General features: G+C 43.6%; 1 protein-coding gene across 2 annotated transcripts in view; it reads right to left on the reverse strand.

The window, feature by feature from the left end:
* Positions 1 to 16,713, reverse strand: part of GRK5 (G protein-coupled receptor kinase 5) — a 170,295-nt gene that overhangs the window by 55,602 nt on the left and 97,980 nt on the right. The window contains exon 3 of one of the 2 annotated variants that reach the window (XM_082310118.1): positions 2,979 to 3,091. The exons of the other annotated variant lie outside the window; for it this stretch is intronic. Within the exon in view, the coding sequence (XP_082166244.1) occupies positions 2,979 to 3,091 (113 nt within the window). The remainder of the gene's footprint in view (positions 1 to 2,978; positions 3,092 to 16,713) is intronic. 2 annotated transcript variants of the gene reach the window in all.

Consider the following 16,713-nt stretch of genomic DNA (forward strand, 5'->3'; position numbering starts at 1 on the left):
ACCCAACAGCTGAAATAAATGTCCAGCAAAAAGGGGATTTTTTTTTTTCTCTTTACATATTCTGGTCTGCAGGGTCTGGTTGATTTTACCAGTCTTTGGAAGCAAAGGTGTGAGAGCGAGCTTGCAAGACAGTCTCACATAAGTATGGGAATGGAGATTGTTGGTAGGTTGTTGAGTGTCTGACTCAGCTTCTGGTTTCCTCCCAGGAGCCCTGATCGCTGCTTTCTTTGCAGGCAGCTGAGTGCACTGGTTAAAAAACTGTGTTAAAAATTGGAAGGCATCAATTCCTGGCTTCTGCCAATGACTTACTGTGTGACCTGGTGAAGTCACTTAGCTGTGCTCTGTAAGAGGAGTGGTCCTACCTCTCAATGCACAAAAAGCTCTGTAGGCCTCTCAAAAACCCCTAAATATTTTCCTCTATTATTATTTTCTTCTTTTTATTTGATATTACACAAAAGCTAAGTTTTGCATCTCATGTTAGAAAAATTACTAAGTCAAAAGAAAATGGAGGCTCTTCGCTTTTTCTGCTCGGGGCTTGTTACAGCAGGTGGTCTCCAAAAGGTTTCACATTCCTGGTGGTCTCAGAATAGGGCTGTAAAGTCAAACTTCTGGTCTCATTACAGGACTTTTTTGCCTAATGTAGGACTTGGCCTGAATCCCACTACTCACTCAACACAGTGTGACCCCGCTGGGCAAATTTCAGTAGCAATCAACCAATTTAATGGCTATGGGCTGTGTTGCTTGACCTTAATATTGCCTAATACAGGGATTGTCATGGGCTGGGAGCAAGCTTGTACAGAATTTGAAATCAATAAACAAAGGAGACTGCTGTTAATTAGCGTTAAAAAGAAGAGGGAAAGAGTAAATATTCAGACCTCCACACAGCCAGGCATTTTGTTTGTGAAATCCCTGTACTGCCAGTCTGAGCCTAACTGGGAACAGATCGCTGGCCCAGTAAGGGTATGCAGGGCAGCTCCAGTCTGCAAAAGCAACCCAGGGGTGGGTGCAAAGCACACCCTTACAAAGGATTTGGGGATATCAGTCTGGGATTGCTCGGAGAGGGAACTTTAAAACAAAGTCAGTCCCACCGCAAGCCTTTGCAGGACCAGTGTCGCCTGTGCTGCACGGATGCTGGGAGAACACGGAGTTTCAGCACTTGGCACCACTCCACAGGGCTTTGGGAGAATGAAATGACACAGTGCCCTCAATTCCCACAGCCGGAGGTGGGCTGGGCAGCCGGCGCTGCTGGGAGAGGCTCCGGCCAGCGCTGCAGCAAAGGTTATCATGCAGTGCTCTGGGGCTGGTGGCACTTGGGGGACACACGTGGGGACAGTAATGTTTCCTTTCTCCCAGATGTTATTACTGCTGTCAGCTTAACTGGTACGCCCTGAGCGCCTGCTGCCAGGCGTGTGCAGGGCTTGCACAATGCAGGCTTGTTCTCTGCAGCCCCTGGGCACTGCTGGAACCAAAATGTGACGCCTGCCGCTACCAGGAGGCTTGAGAAAAGAACAGAGCCTCCCTAACCCTCTCCAGACTGAGGACGGCTCTGTCTCTTCTGTCTGAAGTTAAAATCACTTGGAAGCAGTCTTTTGTGGCTGTCTCCCAAAGGATTTCTGCGGCTTCCTAGAGGGACGGTCATCGCCCGTCTCCTCGGGGCTGTGGGCATCACACCTTACGCAGCATTTCTGCAGGGATGCCTCCCCCCAGATGGGTGCATGGAGTTTCACCAGTGGCAGACATCTCACTAGATGATGCTGGTTTGGTGCAGGACAAACACATCCAGGGTACCCAAAATGTCCTCCTGCCTGCCAGCCTTGAGCACAGCTGCACAGAGCATCTGTCAGATGTAGCAGTTTCACATACCTAAACCTTTCACGGGGGAAAATCATGACCAGGGCTAGGAATATCAGGCAGAAGTTGTGATCAGCTAAAACTGATTTGAATAGGACTTTATCCAACCCTTTCTGTGATGCTGTAATTTGTTGTAGATACTGCAGTACTAACATAAACTTTAAGTGACCACTTGTCCTCTCCCAGACTCTTACAACTTCAGTGCAATCCTCACATCTCCCTATACTTCAGAATAGCTTCACCATGGTACAAACAAATTTCATTCCTGTGGGTATGCATCGTTTTGCTTTTGACTGTCAGCGTAAGCCAGAGAGAGAAGCCCCCTGGACACTCACACTCAGCAGCGACAAGTTCATTTTCCTCTCTGGTATGATTTAGACTTTTGGCTCATCAACACCCTACCCTTCTGCAGGCTCCCAGCAGGAGAGACACTGAGAGACTTTTCCAGTGTGAACAGCCTCTCCTGCTGGCACTACACGCGGCCAAGTGCTGCCAGACTGGGAAAGAGCGTCGGGTCCCCCCAGGGCTGTGGGGTGTTGCTCAGTCACTGGGTTAACTGATAGCTCACTGGGGTGAGAAATGGAGCAGATTTGTTTCTGGGTGACCTCAACCATGTCACTTCTATACCTTGTGCCTCTGTTTTCCTACTTGAAAAAACAGGATAACAATCAGGGTGTCCTTTGTAAATCACCCTGAAGTCTACTGATGAAAAGGCTTGGTAAGAGATAGATATTAGTATTATACTCCTCATCCTCTCTTGTCAGTCCATTCATCATCTTCCCTGTCCTCCCAGTGCCTCCCAGCACTGCAGGCTTCACCCACATCAAAAGACATTACTCACAGCAGCTCAGCTGCTTGGGCATTGACACGAAGGGAGGCTACGCCAGCACTGTGCCAGGGTGCCTGTCCTTCTCCCGCTCCGGTGGCTCGTGCTCCCCGAGGCTGGTACCGATCCCTCTACCACCAGTGACACTGGGACGCTGACGGGGTCAGCCCAGTGCTGCTTGCTCAGGTGCATTAGACACAAAATCACATCCCATGAAACAGTGATTTCTTGGGGTCAGGGGAGTCTCCTCTGTCAGGAGAGCACTGTGAAGCACCCCAAAATATCACAAGAATTGACTTACCACCGAGTCGAGGAACCTAATGCAGCACTCGAGCTCGGGTCGAGTTTCACAGAACTGCCGAAAGAGAAGCCTTCCGATCGGCTGCTTTTCGCATATGCTGCAGTAATCTCTCTCTAGAGGCAATAAAGAGAAGAAGAGAAGCATGAAAATGAGAAGAGCTTTGCCGTTTGGGTTGGTTAGGAGTTTAAAGCATTGCAAGTGAGTGCAGAACTACGACCTCAAATCAGAACTACTGCCTTCTCCTCGCCACCACATTTCAGGTATCCAAATACAAATATAATTAATGGCTTTAAGACTCAAACAAGAGAGGCTGAATTTTATAGAGCTGATGTTGGTAGAAGTCCCACAAAAGCCATTCAGCTATTATGAAAAAATAATTTCACATTTTTCTGTGGTGGAAATCTATGCGCTCTGCAAAGGTACCGCTCAGACTGGTGGTGTTTGTGGGAATGTGGGGAGCAAATTACAAGTCCTTGAAATGTGAGTCATACATTAAAGGGTAGGAAAAGCTGGAATTTGTGGAGACCTTCCTGGATGCTTCCTAGATATGCACTAAAGTGCCCCTAATCTCTGGAAATGCTCAACCCACTCTCTACTAAACAATTATTGCAAACTATGTATTTTCAAAGGTTTCAAAATTTCTGCTATTTACTTGCTGAACATTAACGACTGGATGGAGCATATGGCATCTAGCTGGTTTCAGTTTCACACAGCACTCCTTTACAGAACTGTAATTCCCCTTAAACGCCATGTTTAAATGCCATTCTCCTGTGCTAGTGCATCCAGAACCGTCACTGCCAGTAAAGCAAAAGATCCTTTTCCCATCACAGGGACTATCTGCAGGAAAACATGGGAGAAGTGCAGGCATCATTAACTGGCATTGCACCAGTACGAATGCCAAGGGCTTTAGATATTTTTCTGGTGAGAGCAGCAAATCCCCCAGCCTGTTTGGAGCAGCAGTACTTGCTCAAGACACGTTATTCCTCTAGAAGCACACACATGTCAAACAACATACTGTGTTTCCTTGAGTGTTCCTCTCACCACCCTCCTCGCTGCCATATGGCACTTGCTGTTATTATGGAAACAACCAGCTTCTAAACACATAACATAGCACTGCAAACAGACATATGAAACCCACACAAGTTGTCAGTGCTTTGGTTACTTCTCTCTCAGGCCTGGAGTCGCTCCTGCAATGTCTTTTATTCCTCCTTTGCTTTGGCCCCCTGCACCCTGCAGCTCCATCCACTCCAAGGAGAACATCTGCAGGCCCGCGGCTCCGATGGAGCTCGCCTTTGCCATGGAGGCACCCAGCCGAAGGCCTTGCTCATCACAGGTCACACCCTGGGGACCATGTTCTGCAAAACCAGGACATCTCTCCTGAACGGAAGATGCTGTATGAGATGTTGGACTTGCTGACCGGTAGCTGGGTGGCCGGTGGGCAGGAGCACCCAAGGCTGCCTCTTGTAAGAGGAAGGAGGGTGCGTGCCCAGCGCTGCGCCTGTGTCCAGGTATGGCTGTACTTCAGGAACTGGCCCCTGAAGCACCCACAGGGTGGTTGCTGGAAACACAGGTTAGGGCTAGCTGGACTGTGCTTTTAACGCAGTATGGTCCTGCTCTGGTCCGGTCTTCTGAAGCAGTCTGGAACAACGTACCAGCACCATTTTTTGGCTGGCGTTGCCAGTCCATTTCGGATCAGGATATCACTCAATCTGTCCAGAAGATTGCAATGCTTTGATACCCTCTAGCAAATAAAACTGGATTGAAATCACTGTGTAAATCCTAACTTGACCTCCAGCCTATCTAACTATCAGCAGCAAGCCCGTGGCACTGGTTTGTTTGCATGAGCCGGAGCCTCCAGCGTGGAACATCACGACAGAGACAGGTACGGCGAGCGCGGCAGCGGGCTCGCTTGGACCCTGAGCAGCCTTGCGTGCGGTACAAGCTTGCGCTGCTTGACCGAGTAGCTTTTTTAGTGAGAAGGTAATTGCTGAAGGGATGTGCAGACACGCACAGCGCGAAGGTAAGCCAAGGAGTTAGGAAAGAGCCTGAGTGGATCCAAACAGCAACTCACAATGTCCCAGAGGCTGGGATGAAGCCAGAGGCTCAGCAGCTTGGGTGAGGTCTCCTGGGAGGTCTGGAAGTTGAACTACATCTGTCTGATGCTGTTTTCTGCTACCTTGACTAACTCCCTCTTCTGAGGGTATGAATAAAATACACAGCCTGAATATCAGTAGCACACGCCTGCCTGACGGCAGGACTCAGTCCCGACAGAAACCCACAGCAAGCTTTCTCATGTTAAACAAGCAGTGGAAAAAATGCGACTGCCTAACTTTGTAACAGAATAAAACACAAAGGAACAAATACATTAATCAGCTAGTTTGCCCTATATTTTCTCTTGTACAATGCTATTTGATGCACGGTGACAACGCTTGTACAAAATGCAGTTAGTTTATCAAAGTTTTTATGATATGGTGACACTCGCTGTAGCAGAGGATGCTCTTCTAACAAAAGGGCTAGTGATACCAGCTAAATAGGCATGCAAATTGAACATCCAATAACTGTACTTTATAGCATAGCAGGAAAAGAAAACAAGCAGCTAAACACTATTACATATGTGGATAAATGAAACATAAAGAAGACATGAGCATAGACTTCCTCCTACAGTACATAACTTGGCCAACACGTGAGAAGCGTGACCCGTTCATAATGAGGAAAAAGGAAATACCAGAAATAATCTCTGAAAACACGAGAGCCAGAGTAGGTCCCTGGAGCCATCCACTCCTCGGTCATGTTCGTTTAAGTGCTGGATATACCAATACAGACAATAAATACATGATGCAACTGTTTTCATTCCTTGTAGGTGACACAAAATATTTTCTTAGGCCCTGATCTTGCCATTGGCTTCACTAAGTCAGCTAAAGGAGTCTGCTCTCAACTAATTCTTGGGATGCATGGGCCCTGGAGTGGACTAAGAAAGAAAAACACCTCTCTCAGCTAAAGCAGAAAAAAGGAGTGGATAGTTTTAGTATAGTAAGGAAAGCAGAAGTGTTTTAACAGCATGCTGCACCCCGGAGACCTGGCTGAAGCACCCCGAGCCGTGCTCAGGAGCTGCTGCACGAGGGGAGGGGACGGGCAGCCAGGCGGGTACCGCAGCCAGGGGCTCCCTTGGGCTGGGGCTGATCGTCGTGTCGCTCTCGGTCCGCCTGCCAGTAAAAATATCCATCCAGTTTCAAAAGTTTAAAAAATAGAAAGAATGGTTTCCTGAGGAAATGGAAATGTTAAACACTTGGAAGTGAAACCATATGCTTATGATGATGAAGTGTAACGAAAACAGCTCTGAGAGTGATATCTCCTGCTTCAGTCAGATCCTCCTGCTTCAGCGCAATCCTGTTTAACACCTGCAAAGTCACCCAAAATGGGGGTGAAAAGCTGGGTGGGTCAAAGCCCTAAGAAAGCAGTCACTTCTCACTGACGCCAAACTCCTTATTTAGAAAATATCACTGGCAAGTAATCATAGAATCATAGAATTGCTTAGGTTGGAAAAGACCTTTAAGATCATCAAGTCCAACCGTTAACCCAGCACTGCCAAGGCCACCACTAAACCATGGCCCTAAGCACCACATCTACATGGCTTTTAAATACCTCCAGGGATGGGGACTCCACCACTGCCCTGGGCAGCCTGGGCCAGGGCCTGACAGCCCTTTCCGTGAAGAAATTTTTCCTAATATCCAACCTAAACCTCCCCTGGCGCAGCTTGAGGCCGTTCCCTCTCGTCCTATCGCTTGTTACTGGGGAGAAGAGACCGACCCCCACCTGGCTCCAGCCTCCTTTCAGGCCGTTGCAGAGAGCGATGAGGGCTCCCAGCCTCCTCTTCTCCAGGCTGAGCACCCCCAGCTCCCTCAGCCGCTCCTCACCAGCCTTGTGCTCCAGACCCTTCACCAGCTTCGTTGCCCTGCTCTGGACATGCACATGCGCATGCAAATGAATTCTTTATCTTCCTAACAGAGTAACAACACAGATTAATATAGAAAAGGTATTGTATAAAACGCCATCATAAACATTCATAAGATAAATAAAGATAAATAATGTTTATTCTAAATTCTACTGACTCATTTTTCCCTTTACTTCGTAGCTTATGTATCGAAATACTACTTTAAAGAGCACCCAGTACACAGAATATAGCAAAACAGCTACACCTGCATAAAGAAAATGCCATCACCATTCAAAGTCTGTAGCCAAATTTGTTCCCTGACAGATACTCTGGTAAGGTTCTGAAAAATATCTAAGCACACGCCTAGGAAAAATAGTCCTATTAGTAAAATTTCATACCGATCAAAGCATGCCATTGATGAAGTGAAAAACACAAAACAAGGTAATAAAGAAAGTTGCTGCCGATAAAATCTCTGACTTTCAAGTAAAAGGGAAAAAAAACTAATATTTTAACTGGATAAAAAACTTCCTGTGCCTTGTGAAGATTTTTTCATCTTAATCCCATTTAAATACCTAGCATTTTTTTTCTGGCTCAAAATATCACCTTAGCAATTCTGGAGAGAAACAGTGGTCTGCAGAGAAACCAGGTCCCCCCTCCTCTTTCCCATTTGCAATATACCTGTGGGTTTTAATGGGTTAGTGGTGAGCTACAAAACTGGGTGAGGACTCTTGGCTGAAAAACAGTCTTTTCTGACACTGTTTCATCCAGTATATACTGCAGGTGTCTAAGCGAGACTGCTATGGAAAGCTGTACTTCTGTTTCTGGGCAGAAGCCCTCATTTTGAAGGGCTACTAATCCAACACCTGCAGACAGCTGGTGAGGTTTCCTCCTGTAGATGTCTGTGGGGAAGGATGAGCTCAGTTTAAATCTCTCTATTCAAGTCTACAAAAGCCAGGAGCATCTTTTCGGCTTTTTGGTCATTACTGGTGTGGCCAATGATTGCACTTATGTACTATCTATTAAGTAGCCTTTTATTTTCCTTTTTAACATGCTGGAATCCCAAGAGAAGATATTTCAAAGAAATGCATTGGAGAATTGCCAAGAAGATGTGCACCATGCTGCTGCACGGGAAAATTTGGACTTGGCCTCTGGATCTCTGCTCTCCTTGGCATTAAATCAGCCTGGATTAAAACTGAGTAAGATGCAAATGCAATGTAATTCTGCTGCCTAAAAAACCCAAACCAAACCAAACCAAACCAAACACCACCCAAACAAAAAAGCCTTCCTTAGCACCTGGAAACCCCAAAGTGGATGTAGGAAGAATTAATTGTTTTCCTGCTCGTGCTGAATGACCGAAGATGAGATCTTCCCTTCCCATTTTTTTTTAATTTAAGGTGAATAAAAATCTTTCAGACAGACATTGTTCCAAGTCTATTATTTACCTGCTGTTGTCTTCCTCTAGCCTGCTTTAGTCCAGAACAACAGAAACTCATGGAAGAAACCAAACTCATGGAAGAAAGCATTCGACTACAAGGGAACCCTCAGTCCCTACGCTCAAGCCGGACAATAGGGAGCAGCATCAGAGCCAGAAGGCCAGTAGTCAGTTCGTAAGACTGCTGGCACACCAAAAGTAAAACTTTCTTTTTCCAAGGGGCTGAGGCCTGTCAAAGCAATTCCCACCAGCCCTGGCATGGATGGAAACTTCAGCTAGAGATGTCTCAAAATCGCACGCCTCCCTCCTCATTCAAACTTGGGAGGGATGCTGTTAAAAGAGATCCTAACCACCCCAGCCCAAATCTAAAATCATTTCTGTTTTTTTTGCCCATCTCTGCTTTCTATATGTAAGCTGTCTTACAGGGGGACAAAATGAAAAGGAGGACAAAAGCAGGAACTAAAAGCAAGATTGAAAAATATGCAGCATGACTGAACTAAACAGACTCACACAGCCCATTGTACGGTGTGCACTTGTAGAAATTTCCTTCTTTTTATCAAAAAAAAAAAAAAAAAAAAAAACAAACCAAAAAACCAAAAAAACGAAGTCTTTAAAATTTACAGAATTGTTTTGTGTCCAGTCAGGGTACTAACGGAAAACAAATTGCATCTTTAAACACTGAATAACCCCATTAGAGCTATATTAATATAAATACATTTTTCATTTAAAACCAGTAAGTCTAACACTAGTGCTTATAAATGTCTTATAATTTACTGCTGCTCTTCTCCAGCCAAAAATGGAATTACCACTGTCTACATATAAACTTAATAAACAGTACATACTAAAGTGCCTAGTCTTTGAGGCTGATGAAAGTTGCTTCTTATCAAAGGATCCTTTGTGGATGCTTTAAAAGGATTTAAATTGCTTTGATTGCATTATTAACAGTGTCTGTGTTGCTCTTCTATTTCAGAATAATTTGGAAAGCTGGAACATTAGCTCTTGCATTCTACAAAAGACGGTTTTCCATCTCTAATAAATATGCTTTAACACAAAAGATAATCCTTGTGTTCAAAAGCAAGATCCTGAGATTGGCCGTGTTAACACTTCTGCAGACCCACTTATTACCTTCTGATTTTTCGATGGCCTTCAGTACTGGAGACGTCACAGCCAGTCAGGACTTCATAAACTTTGCTGGGACGCCATGTACTTGCAGTGAAAAACAAGCCAGGTTTCTTTCTTTGAGAAACTGAAAATATGGGCCCATTTCTGATGAAGAAACATGGATATTGCTGTTAAACTGTAGAACCTGGCCAAGTACATGTACAGTAAGGTAGTGAGGGATCTCCTTTTCATGGCGACTACTCGGGAATGTTGCAGGAATGGGAGGAAGCAACAGAAGGGAAGTTTCTTGTCCTTTTTGTCTGTTTTTTTTTCTGGGGTTTTGGGTTTGTTTGGTTTGTTGGGGGGTTTTTTTGTTTGTTTTTTTGTTTGGTTTTTTTTTTTAAGTATGGAAACCTGTTGTTGAAATGCTGAGGACTCTCCATTTGCCCTGTCTGCAGCAACGCATTTAAAAAGTGAGGCAAGCCAGATGGTTAGAGAATACAAGACAGGAATAAAAATGCCTCATTTCAGTTCATTCAAAAATTCCCAGGAACTGTGGCCGTAAGTCATGTTATAAAAGCCTAATACAAGCATCTAGGCTCCCGTGGGAATTCAGTTACCAGTACAACTAATATTCTGCGTCCTGCAGACCTCAGTGGCATGCTGTATTTATAAAATGGGGCTAATAGCACTGCCCTACCTCAAAGCAGCATGGCCAGAATAAGTATATTAAAGTGTGTGAGCCCAAAGTGCTACTGGATAGCCCTGTGGCTCCTTGCTATTTACTCGCAATGCAAACCCCGGGAGCGGAAATTTAGTCCAAGAGAGCACAGCAGAGTCTTTTTATACATTAACCGCTATACTGCTCCATAACTTCACCTGGCACTTCACAGAGATTAAAAATGACGACGTAGCCCTGTCTTGGAGAGTGTTTATCTTGGCAGGGCCAGAGCTGCGCAGGTGCAGGACAGAAACTCTGAAGCCAAGGGCTATGATGAAGTTGTGTCGCTGGTGGCAAAAGCACACTCCCTCTAACAATAAAGATTTCATCTGTTTTCTTTATTTTTAATAAAATATGGAAATTGTTACAACTTATGACAGGATAATGGCTTGACAGATTCCTTATTTTAAACAGCAGTTTGTCTCGGTCTGCAGTTAAAACCAGCACTTCATCACTGTAGAAGGCTCTAGACCTTACATATGAAGCCTCAGGGAAGAACGTATTTTTTGGCCTTGGTTGATTTTTTCCCCTTGAATTTAGAATTTTCAATAAAAAAACTTGGAGACCTCATCTATGCTGTTACAGTGAGCGTTGCTTTGGCACTGGCTATCCAAGTTTAATTAATTAAAAATACAAATGCAATCAAGCTTACTTGAGACAATGGAATTACCCCAAACTGGTTTTAAGTCCTGCCAACTTAATTTTCTCTGCTTGTCAGCTGTCTTTTTTAAAACAAACGAAATTTAATCTCCCGATCATCGAACATCTAATGTAATTATTCAGATGCAGACAGTGTTTGCTTTGTATAACTTTCCTTATTTCCACTCTTTTCATGGTATTAGGCTACAGGGATAAACTCCACACATCACAGCAGCATTACACTGAAGATGGAAACAGTCCAAACCTTAGAGTTGGACCAATATGGAAAAAATGTTTGGAGAATATTGTAACAAATTCGCAGTTAAATACACTTCGGTGATATATATGGATCTTCTCATTTGTTTTTTGAAAGCAGCTGTATTGAAGCTTTGCTCATGGAATTTTCTTTCAAAGTCAAATCCCACAAACAGTTGCATAAATATGTTTGCACGAGTACTTGAACCAGAACGCGTATGTGGCTTTGTTGATTTTGGACAAAGATTTTGGCAGGAGGGATAACAACCCACCCACCCTTCTTGCAGCAGCAGCAGGAGGATCAAACGAGATCCTGTGAGCTCAATATAGTCACCGCACAGAAAAACACGAGTGGGGTCCAGAGCCTGGGGAGGGACCCTCAGCTGTCTCAGGGGAGACATTTTGTCACCCAGCCTTGTGCCAGGAGCACAGTCAAATGGCGAAGAGCGAATGCTCTGCCCTGAGACTAGGCTGTTCGCCAGTGGAAGACAAATTCTCATCCTAACAAAATCCGAGTTACTCTGCTGAGTTATTCCAGACCTCCTCCAACACTTCTGCTATCTTCTAAAAGTTATTCATTCAGGCAACTGCATCCTTTTCACGTGGGTCACTGACCAAGCCGTGAGTTCAAAAGCAGACTGCAGATACCGCAGGGTCAAGAGTAGGTTTAGCTTGAGAAAATGGAGCTTGCCATTAATAGTTGAGCCCCTTTAAATCATAGAAACAAAAATATGTATTGTTGGATGAAGTACGGGGTGCAGGGAAAGACAAATAATTCTTACAAATAATGAAGGTGATCTTCAAGCCTGCTGAAATGGATGGATGGATTCTGATCAATTCCAGTGGGTCTTTGATCTAGCCTACATTTCCCAACTCTGTCAAGCACAATTTACACGAATAAAACACTCAGTCTGTCTCTCAGCTCCACAGTCAACATCAGCAAGACAGTGGAAATGCATGCACCAGGATTAATTGTCAGGAAATCTGGATTGCGAATGCGCAACAGGAATATTTTAAAATCTTTTTTTAATGGAAATTATTAGGTACCAGGTTCTTAAACGCATCCTTTCTTTTGCATTTGGCTACCAGTTAGAATAACAGTGCATAGAAAGGGAACAAAAAGCAAAAAAGAGCAGGGAGACAGACTGACTGACTGAGAGACAGACAGATGGACAGGTATGTTACCCTTCTGCTAGTTAAAAAATTCAAATGACTAGTAGTAAACTGGTTACCATTCCCATAAATTACACTTGAAAAGCACATGTGCCTGGATCAATGCCTTTGATGAGGTTTCCTGAGCACAGTGTCTGAACTGTTGTCTTCATAGCTGGTCACAAAGCTATTCAGGGCATGGTGGACTTCCAAATTACTTCACAGTGACCATAGGAGATGCACCATCACCAAAATTTCCCACCACTTGAATGTGGTGCTTGTTCTGCAGCCCCATGGGAAGGGCTGCCCACACCATAACTGTGACTACCACCCTAACTAGAAAAGGAGTTTGTCTTTATCTTCTTAAATGACTTTCAACAATGTCTCTGTGGCAAGGCCAGAGGAATGGAAAAAATCCCCCAAATAAATATGAAAGCTCACCTCAGAAGCGCCCTGGGAAAGTCGGGGAACAAACACTTGGTTGTTCTCATTTTGTTCTGCTTTGGACTGGGATGACAGAACTGGATGATTTGTCCTCAAAGAAAGTAGCTACTGAGATTTTTTTTTATTTGGGACTTTTATGTCCAGTCTTTAAGATTTTAACTGAAATACTGAACTTATTTTCTGTCTAGTGCTGTTATTTAGACTCCTGCCTGGTGATATTCTGAGTAATATGTGCTGAAAGAAAATTTCAGTAAAAGTTGTAATTTGAATGTTTAAGGTTATGAAATCTACAGAACTGCTGCTGCTGTACATAGCACAAAATAAACATCTCGGTTCCAGGAAACTAAAGGAGACATCTTGTGAATCGCTTTCTTAAGACAAAGAGACTTCTGCAAAACTACGCTTTGACTTCTAAACTAGCCTGGGTAGAAACCCAAGCAGCTGGCAAGACTAAACCTTTACCAGGTCAATAAAATGGCAGAATGCACACAGCCACCAGCACAGTCACTCTGCGAATGCATATTTAAGCAGCATACGTTGCTGACAGGCACATAATAAAACTATTCACAGGGATTACTAACTCTGCATGCTATTCAACAGTAACTGCAAGTTCTAACCATCTCAGCCATTTTATTAGTGACCTTTAACAAAATACTAGATGCTATTAGTTGTTACTTCATTGCTAAATTTACTTTTTTTTTTTTTAATTTCAATTTTTCTCCTGATGTTTTGAAACCCCAAACTTCAAATACAAGAAAACTCCACAATCTTACACTGGTAAGTTATTTTTCTAAGTGTTTGTCAATCCCAACGTTTAAAAAATTGCAAAATAAGCTCAACCATCAACCTAAATAATCAAAGAGACAATAATACACTGAAAAAAAATAATCGATCCTCAGCAATTTTATGGGGTATTGCTGACCTTTGGCAACACTGCTAAATTACCACTTAACTGGAATTTTGGCCCAAGTACAAGTGGTCTACTTGCAGTAATACAGACACTGAGTTTGACTTTGTTTATATTCACAGGCTGATTTGCCTGCTGAATGACAGCCACCTCCGAGTGGGTGTGAAGGAGCTGAGCTGCTGAGTAAAATTGATATGAATAGTGGAAAAGAGATTTTAAAGTCATTTAGAAACCCCACGTACACTAAAAGGAACTTGTGCAAGAGGGGGATTGCCAACGGAAAGTATTTTTTTCTCCTTCTTGACAGACGTCTGCAATACCAAGGATCTCTTATACCAAATTATTGAGATGGATGTAGAGAGTGTGGCAGTTCGTGTCCATACATAAGAACCATGAACAGTCTTACTCAGGTCTACAAAAAAAAATGCAATTTTAGAGAGAACTTCCTCTTCATTCTTATGAAAACTAGGTTGTCACAGGGAAACTGAGAACTTTTGTAATCTTAAAGGTTATTCTAATATTTGTATTTTTTCAGTTTATCTCTCTCATTTTTTCTGTCATTTCTTGGTTTAATTTCACACTGTAATATGAGTAATGTCTTACCCTTATAAAGTGCTTTTTACCCATAACATTTTGTCTCCTAAATTTCAACATACAACCACAAATGTTCAGCAAAACAAAATAATGGTGTTCAGATCTGCAAAACAAGAAGCCTAGACTATTATCTCCAAAGCTACTGAAAGAATTTCAGCAGACAGAAGACAAAATTAACAAGAACTTCAGCTAGAGTTGCCTACCTGATAATTAGCGCTATGGTATTTAGATGCTGAAAACATATCTAGACATTTTACTTCTGACTTGGAAGATGATACTTCAACATGCCTTTGTACTACATGTTAGATCTGAAGAAAGAAATCAATAACTGAGATCCTAACGCATGTCTGAACTGTTCTCCAGCACCCTTCCAGACAAGTGCTGACCCACTCAGACATTGCTTCACTCAAGGATATCAACAGGAGGTCTGCACACACTGCTTGGTAAAATAAGCAGAGTATTAAAAAAAACACCGACATCTAATCCGGTTATCTCATAAACTTCTATACCAGACCGACACATGGCAAGGAACGGCACTGGTGTGGTAAGAGCAGCATCACGACTAGATGTTATTAGTCCTTTGAGAAACCTGTTCCCAAGTTATTCTGGGCAAGAACATATAGGGAGGTGAGGTGGTTCAGGCTAGAAATAAGCATGAGATTATTTCCACCTGTGGGAACTCGGCAACAGCTCACGCAGCCTTTTATCAGTTGGGTGACACCACCTTCTCTGTGTGAAGCATCAGCTCTGTGTCCATAAATGTGAAGTCATGCTCGGAGATAAAGTGCTCTTAAGACCCCTTTCCTGGGGAAAAGGATCATTTATGTGGCAGCCACTTAGATTCTGGTTACCCTTTCAATTCTACCCCCAAAAAGAGTAGCCTCTTTTGCTTGTACCTTCACGCTGACCTCCAGAATGGGTAGGGTAGATGCTGTATATGGCTTTTTGGTGCTCAGATGTTTAGAGCAAGCTGGCGCTTCATCAGCAATATTCTGTGGCGCATCTGCATAGCTAGACTGCTCCTGCTACTTCATTAGTGAGTGCAACGGTTGCCAGGAGGAGTTCACAGTCAAGATTGCCCTGTGAAATTATACCCTTAGAGATATACAGATTCGCCTATTAGAGTGAGATATGGGAACACTAAGTATGGTGAGCTAGGCTGGAAGAGAACCATCAGCTAAGGGTTAACACCTACATTCCCAGGACTGAGGTGCACTGTCTTCTGAGTCCTCAGGTGAGCCCAGGAATTGCACAGAAGACAGGGATTTCCTCTTCAGCAGACACATTAAATGTACTTCTATGAAAGCAAAAGGGAAAAAAAGGATGGAAAAGAGGAGCCACATGGCCAATCTGAAAGGAAAGAATGTTTGCAACGACATTGAAACATTAGAGACATTGTTCGAGTGCAGTCCATCCTTGCAAAAATATTATCCTCGTCTCAATGCCAAGGTCGGTGAAAGTATGGGCTACTTGCCATGGAAGTGCTGGGTATTTAGGCTAGACCTGTCATGGGGCTTATTTACTCTCTGCACCCAGCATTTCAGACACACTCAAGCGTAGTGTTCATATCTTGGCAGGAACTTCTCATTCACGCATTTTCTCCTGGTCCCCTTTGAGGAATCTTCCTCCTCCGACATTGCAGCGGTTGAAATTTCATTGCTTGCTGAGAAAACCAACACTGATTAATTTCATCCTACTTGCATGGAAGAGGTAAAGTATGCAGGTCTCTAGCCAGGGACAAGGAAATCCCTGCTGCTTACATGCCACATTGAATAAGCAGCCCATGGTTGAGGCCATTGGACTTCAACAGTCTTCATTCCACCCGCAGGAAAGAAGCAATTAACCGTAGCAGCATGAGAAGCAAACAGGAAGTAATGCAACACATTGACTTTTGATTAGAGAATAATTTTTCTATAAGACATAATATTCCACAAGGAAGAATTCAGCTGTAGTGTTACATTGACACACCCCAAATGATCAAAGGAACATGACTGAGGTTGCAAAGTTAAGCCTTAAAACCTAGGAAAAACCTAAATTAATGTCGCCTGTGTAGGCTGAATGCCATTCCTCACTGTGCGTGCGTTCTGGTACAGTCTTTAATTACATCACTGCAAACTGTTTTTCCCACAGGACCTTTGCCTCATTCAACACACAGAACGGACAGTGCTTACTTAATGAGCAGTTATTCAGTATTTCGTTTTCTCCTCTGGTTCAATGTGTGGCCCTAGACTTTATTTACTGCACACCAGTCAGGCCTGCTCTGAAGACAGAGTGATTCATTTCCCCATGGACCTTTCTGTGGCATTCTCCACTGTAGCCTTTGAATACTTCACACGTATTCATGCATCTATTTTCACACCACCTCTGGGAGACAAAGAGGATGTCATTAGTCCAATTTTACAGATGGGAAACTTAAACATATGAAGATTAATGTAAAAAGTATCCATTGATTGGTGCAACTTGATTTTCCATGTATTTAACTTCATACGCTATTCTCTCTGTTCACAACCAGTCTTCCCTTTGCTTCAGTTGCAGATGTTACCACTGAGACCCAAAAAT

The sequence above is a fragment of the Platalea leucorodia genome (genome assembly GCF_965183815.1).
Source record: "Platalea leucorodia genome assembly, chromosome: 4".
NCBI classification, from domain to species: Eukaryota; Metazoa; Chordata; class Aves; order Pelecaniformes; family Threskiornithidae; genus Platalea; species Platalea leucorodia.